This window comes from Diadema setosum, chromosome 9, assembly GCF_964275005.1.
Source record: "Diadema setosum chromosome 9, eeDiaSeto1, whole genome shotgun sequence".
Classification (NCBI taxonomy): Eukaryota; Metazoa; Echinodermata; class Echinoidea; order Diadematoida; family Diadematidae; genus Diadema; species Diadema setosum.
Window position 1 is genome coordinate 19,182,107 of NC_092693.1, and position 7,009 is coordinate 19,189,115.

At 36.3% G+C, this 7,009-nt stretch overlaps 1 protein-coding gene across 1 annotated transcript; it reads left to right on the top strand.

Annotated features, from left to right (window-relative positions):
- LOC140232581 (cilia- and flagella-associated protein 20-like) lies at positions 1 to 5,152 on the top strand. Its single transcript, XM_072312675.1, has 5 exons — positions 1 to 175; positions 1,736 to 1,815; positions 2,420 to 2,654; positions 3,415 to 3,480; positions 4,409 to 5,152. Exons 1-5 carry the CDS (start codon positions 92 to 94, stop codon positions 4,523 to 4,525), a joined length of 582 nt encoding a protein of 193 aa, XP_072168776.1. The 5' UTR covers positions 1 to 91; the 3' UTR covers positions 4,526 to 5,152.
- Positions 5,153 to 7,009: the final 1,857 nt, after the last annotated feature.

Here is a 7,009-nt window from a genome sequence, read left to right on the forward strand (position 1 = left end):
TGTCAGTTAGCAACGAGATAAGCAAAGAGTACGAACGTACACCAACGTCGTAGAAATCAACCGCGCAAGTTTTAAATCCAACTCTCTAAAAATGTTCAAAAACACATTCCAGAGCGGCTTTCTCTCCATATTATACAGCATTGGTAGTAAGCCACTGCAAATATGGGATAAGAAGGTAAGTTTTATACATTTTTCTACATTTTGCACTTAATTTTTGCTCGGGCGCCTATCCTGTCAGGCGATCGTATTTTCACTCCTTAACAACGCCTGAAGCACCGGGCTGGTGTTTGGCAGTATGCCGTTGAGGAGGTTAGCGGCTAGTGACGGGGCGTATACGCGTACCCGATGTGGGTCACTATCTTTTGTTTCTGTGGATTTCTAGATTTAAATTTGCGGTAATTCTGAAGCCAAAAATCTACCCAAAAAAAAAATGATTAACATGATTTCTACTTGTATTTTCATTGATGACACTCATTTTCAAAATAGGGCCTAAAACTAACAAGACTATAACGACACATGTTAGAATTTATAGAAATGTGATTTCTACAGCCCTTGTTGCATGATCTCAAATATCACAGTGTGTTGAAAATCACTGGCAGGCAGAAGCTGTGATCCACATAATCAATGTTATCCAAAGAATTTCAACAATTCTCAGGACTTAAATCATGGGCCACCCAGTATCCCAAATTGTGTTTCACAAAAGCAACTCAAAGTCAAATTGTAGCCCGACCAGACGCCATGCGAAGGGTACAGCGACTGGGCATTATTCGTTTTAACAGTCTTTTATAACTTCACATTTCAAGTTAGTGGAGAGACACTGTCACATGGTATAGGAACCAAAATATAAAGTGAAAGTAGGGTTGGGGGTATCACGTATCGTCACCCTAAGGATCTGTAGCTTGTTTATTCTAAAAATATAATACAAATCCGCCTAATTCTTACCTCAAATATGCCATAAATACTGCAGTTTTGAATGTCGTGGCCGTCTCGTTGATTATGAATCTCCGTTTTAAAATAGCGCAATTTTAGTTGGTGCGTTCCGTTTTCTTCGCGCAGCTAAAAAGGGAACCTTGCGATCGGCACCCCCTCCCCTCCATAGGTATACACGTGAATTTCACAGCATAGGTAATACACGTGAATTTCACAGGCCATAGGTAATACACGTGAATTTCACAGCCATGCGTCGTTACTGAGCGAATGTGTAATTTTTAGCTTGGTTTGTTTGAGTTTGATTTTCGTTTCTTCGTTTTTATTGTTTTTATAGCTAATGACACTTAATCCCGCGCGTACTGTTTCGTTCTATACGCAAACAGCCATGATACGCAGGGTGCCGATGGGAAGGTGCCCTGCCGATAGGTGGTGCCCCAACCATACTATAGATCTAGGTATAAATCTCACAAGTTAATCCCTAGACATCTATTCTGTGTGTGTTTGACTAATTGTTTTATGTTGGTCTAATTAGTGTTAAACCTCTCTTCGATTTAAAGGAGGAGGGGGTATCATTGCTGAAATGAGAGAGAAATGACTATGGTTAAGCAGTCTACATATGTAAGAAAAGTAGGATTCTCTGCGACTCACTTTTTGCAGTTTCTGTCACATTTGAAAATGGTTTAGAAAATCACTTTGTGTTTTAAAAGAAAGTGTTCTTTGTTGTTGTTGTTGTTGTTTTTTTTTTGTTTTGTTTTGAAATGCCAAAAAGTTCATTATTGTATCTTTAACCATTTTTTTTTCTTAGGTACGAAATGGCCACATCAAGAGAATCACAGATAATGACATCCAGTCCCTGGTCCTTGAAATTGTTGGCACAAATGTCAGGTGAGTCTTTTTGCTAAAATGGTTTTATTTTATCACTTCTTACTTATTTTCTTCTTTTTTTTGGGGGGGGGGGGGAGGAGGAGTAGGATCTCTCTTGTTTTAATTGTAGTAATAAATTTTTACAATTTAATTGTCATATTCTTTGGCATGGTGGATCCCCCTGACAGTTTACAAAATGTGCAGAAATTTGAAAGATAAGTTAAGCAGTACATGTTATTGTGAAATTGGAAACCGTCACATATATATATTGCTTTATCATATTTAGTCAATTTCAGTAAACTTTGCTTGTTTATAATTTTTTCCAATATCCATATAGCAGTGTTTTCACTTCATATCAATATCTCCATAAAATGTGTGCTTGTACTCATGCTAAATCTGTATGCTAACATTCCATATGGCAAAACATTTTACATAAGCCTTTTATGATTGTAAATATTTTAGGTCTGTGCAGTCACATGGATTTATGTTTGGGGGCTTCAGCTTAAAAATTGGTGTTAAAAAACTTTAAGCAGTATTAATTTCATTGACTATAAAGGTGCAGAAATGCAAAGAGTGATGATTAATCAGCTAGTTTTTTGTCACTCTCTTCCTTTTACTCTCACAGTACAACGCTGATAGAGTGTCCTGCTGATGCAAAGAAAACGCTCGGCATCAAGCTGCCGTTCCTGGTCATGATCATCAAGAACCTGAAGAAGTACTTCACGTTCGAGGTCCAGGTCCTGGACGACAAGAACGTGAAGCGAAGGTTCCGAGCCAGCAACTACCAGAGCACGACCCGGGTCAAGCCGTTCATCTGCACCATGCCCATGAGGCTAGATGATGGCTGGAATCAGATCCAGGTACATAGAATAGTCTTTGTCTTCTCTCAAGTATATAGAGTGACTTCACTGAAATCGTAATATAAGGCTGATTTGTGCATATATATGAAAACATATTCAAACATTACATTTTTTTTTCTGTATTCCAAATAATGTACTGTACAAGTGGATATTTTTACATTAGTAATTTTTGGGGCTCACCAGGTAAGATGAATTTTGCTTGTATTTAATTCCACAGAATCAGGACATTAACTATTGGAACATATGGCATGCAAAAATATTTGTGGTAGCCCGAAATGCGTGAAAATTTCCACTTTTACAATAATAGTTTTATATGGATGTTTGAGAAAACATTTGTCCCTATGATTATATAGATTTGAATAAGAAATTGTGAAACATGATTCCTTATTTTAATTTATGCAACCGTGGGTGGTATATTGGAACATATGGTATGCAAAAATATTTGTGTGCTTTTATTTTCGCATTAGTTTCTGGTTGCCCAAAATGCACGAAAATTTCCACTTTTACAGTAATGGTTTAATGTGGATGTTTGAGAAAATATTTGCCCCTATGATTATATAGATTTGAATAAGAAATTGTGAAATGTGATTGCTTGCTTTAATTTGTGCAACCATGGGTGGTATATTTCCCCTGCTCACCAATTCAAAGTTTCATTATTGATTGCAAGCTTGGTGACTGAATATGGTTCTTGTATTGGTCTGTCATCACAATATTTCAGTGAATTCTTGATTTATTGTTGCTGTATTTTTCTTCTTCACAGTTCAACCTGTCTGACTTCACAAGGAGAGCATATGGCACAAACTACATCGAAACCATCAGGGTCAATGTGAGTACTTTTATGCACGCAGTTCTAAAAACAATCATTAAACTTAGGTCATCAGGCCATCTTCTGAAATATCAGCGTGATGTAGTGAAGCAGATACTGGTACATTTATTTGTTTATTTAGAACATTTATTCCACTATAACAGGGTAGTCTTTTTAGAGCTCCAGGGCTTGCTTTAAAAATGAACCCAGTAGTCAAACAAACAGTAGTCAAACAAATGTACCAGATACTGGTACATTTATTTGTTTATTTAGAACATTTATTCCACTATAACAGGGTAGTCTTTTTAGAGCTCCAGGGCTTGCTTTAAAAATGAACCCAGTAGTCAAACAAACAAAAGAATGTAAAGTGGAAACTCAGGTGATACAAAACCATGGGTTAAAAAAAAAAAAAAAATGAAAAGCGTTATGTATATAAATGGCCTAAAGGCAAAACAAAGCAAAAAAGAAAAGAAAAGAAAAAAATAGAAGAAAAATACCTCAACCAAAAATGTAGATATAAAGAAAATGATATGTATCAGAAATAGCATCAAACCATGATGATGTCAAAGAACTTTCAAAAGAATCTCAAAATGAAAATATGTTTGGTAACAATGTACTCATGACAACTAAATGCAACTCGAGTAAAAAAAAAAAAAAAAAAGAATGTCCGTCAATGAAGGAACATTGAAAATAATTCTAACCATCCTTAGTTTTAAAATGTAATGTTCATATAACTGAGAAAATGCCACATACCAAAACTGATAGCATGATATGCATAACAGTCAATTGTGAACAAAAAAGAAAGTTATTTTGATTGGATCTGAGCACAGAACGGATTAGTCATAGCTTTTCTACACTCTGAAACTATACCCTCAGTGGAGTAATCAAGTTGTTTTCGCTTCATGCATAATGTAACCATTTCAAACAAACCTCTTTTTATTTTTTCCAGATCCATGCCAACTGCCGCATCCGCCGAGTCTACTTCTCCGACAGGCTGTACTCAGAAGACGAACTTCCCGCAGAGTTCAAGCTCTACTTGCCAGTGCAGAAACCCACTAAAAACTAGGAGCTAGGTGTCAATTCATTCTGGCAAAGAACAATGGACAATGGACCTCACTCAATAGCCAGCACCAATAACCTCTATGTGAAGTTATGGTGTGTGCTTTTAACTTTGCGAGAAGACGTCTGTGGACAACATTAGAGATATTTTAAAGAAAAAAAAATGATAGGCACTGGCTGCACTACCATCAACGCAATATTTTGTATCTCTTTTGATGCTCTCTGTGGATGCCACATAAGAATTGTCCTAGGAGCACGAAGAAGACCACCCTCGTAGCCGCTGGACGCAGATTAATTCTTCCTGTTTTTTTTTTTTTATTGTTCGCAGTAAACATCTCAAACTTGTTCGCTTTTCACAGAATTATACCATTTTGTGAATTTTCTGTCCAAAGCTGAGGACATTTTCATGTGCTTACATGAGATTGATGCAGATCGATGGACTATTACTTAAGACATAAGTCAACTTTTTGGCTTGAATCTAGTTTCAAATGAATCAGAGCAGTTCATGATAAATCCTTGTTGTTGAAATTGATGGAGGGTAGGGGGAACCGAGAGGTTTGTCAATTAAACATGGTCTGCATAGAGGCTTTCTTCTGACAAAAACGTTTAAATCAAAAATATAAATATATTTGAATGCTGTTTTCATATATTGCATCATTGCCAAAATATGGATGCAAATTGTTATTGTTCAGAAGCATGCTTGGCTCACATGACAGGTGTATGTGATGAGATTTTTTTTTTTAATGCTATCCAGCAAATTTCAGCCTGGATATCTAAGACTGTGTGGAATGTTACCTGAATTTTGAAGTTGCAATTGTTCTGAAATTTTATTTTGAAGACAGTTTAATATGTTATTTATGAAACTTTTCATGTGTTTACATAATGTAGATATAAGTTATGTCATGTGTACCATGAAAATGTTGTGGAACAACAGTAGCAAGCTATTCCCTTACTGTTGGAGATAACAAATTGCTAATTTTTATGCAGGCATTATCGTGAATCTAAGGGTTATTTTTTGCTTGTTATAAATACCTCACATTCAATATGGATCACGATTACCAGTCACTTTGCACATCAGATTTTATTCCTAAATGACCTTTCATGTTGTATTTCGCACTCTTGTCCCTCAATGTTGTTTTGTTGTTGTTGTTTTGATGAAGAACTATGCAACAGTATTAACTGCCAGTTGTCATATGATTCAAGATAGCAAAAATCAAGAATTCCCTTTCTTGATATGTCATGTGCCACCTGGATACCATTTCATGAAAGTTGTCAGCCCTGACAAGTCTCCGAAAATTGCAGTCAAATCCTGGTTTTGATTGGCTCACTGTTACAATGGTAATTGTCAGAGACTGACAATTTGTCAGGGCTGACAACTTTCATTAAACCGTGCACAGAAATCGTCTGAAATCAGAAATCTATCAATGGCATGCACAGTTACATACATGTATTTAAAAACAATGTGTTGTAGGAAAGCTGCTTGTATTCACTGTATGCCTCAGGATCCATCTTCCTAAAACAACGCAATGTTATCTGTGATACAACATTGTGATGGGGGGGGGGGGGTGATGTAGGGAATACAAGAAATGTCACTCCTTAAAATACTTCTCTTTAAATATTCTGTAATCATTTATTAACCATCAAGGAGGCCACGTTAGTAATACTTCATGCAGGTTTAGTGTTTTGAAGGTTGATTTTTCGTTGTATTCTTGATTCAAAGCTGCCATCAGTTCCTACTTCATAATTCTATTGACAGTATTTAAATGTTTAAATAAAATGAAAAAAAAAAACAATAGTTCATAGAGTTTACTTTTGATTTATCAATCAAATAATTTAGAGGCAAGACAAGAGAGAGAGAGAGAGAGAGTTTCAGTGGCAGATGACTCCAAATGAGACAGAAGTTGCGATATGATAAGACTTAGAATGAGAGATAAAAAATGAGGAATGTTTGTGTCATTAGTCGAATGCCTTGAAGGAGGAGCTCGAGCTCTGGTGATAACCCACTGATATATTTCAATCCATAAGGATATGAATGTCTGCAGTGTCATATACAGGGGCGGATCCAGGAATTCTGCTTAAAGGGACTGCACAGTACTGGTTGAGGCGATCAGCTTGTAACGTTTTGCAAGACATTCAAAAACCATTTTATGAAATCTTAAAGAGCTACAAGCATAGAATTCTAAGGGGAATCAGAAGTTTATTTGATGAAAAACAGTTTTGAAATGACTGAGATATCTGAAAACAAGGAAAAAAAAGATCTTAATAAAAGTCGTGGACTGTCAATTTTATAAGCGTTGCTTTTTTGGATATCTCGGCCATTTCAAGGCCAATTTTCATCCAATAAATGTTGAATCCTTCTTGACATTACATGCTCTTTCATATTTCATAAGAGGTTTCTCATTATCTCACCAAAAAATGTCATAAACCCCGAGTCCTCACCTCAACCAGTACTGTACAGTCCCTTTAGTGGGAGGGGGCACACCCCTCCTCC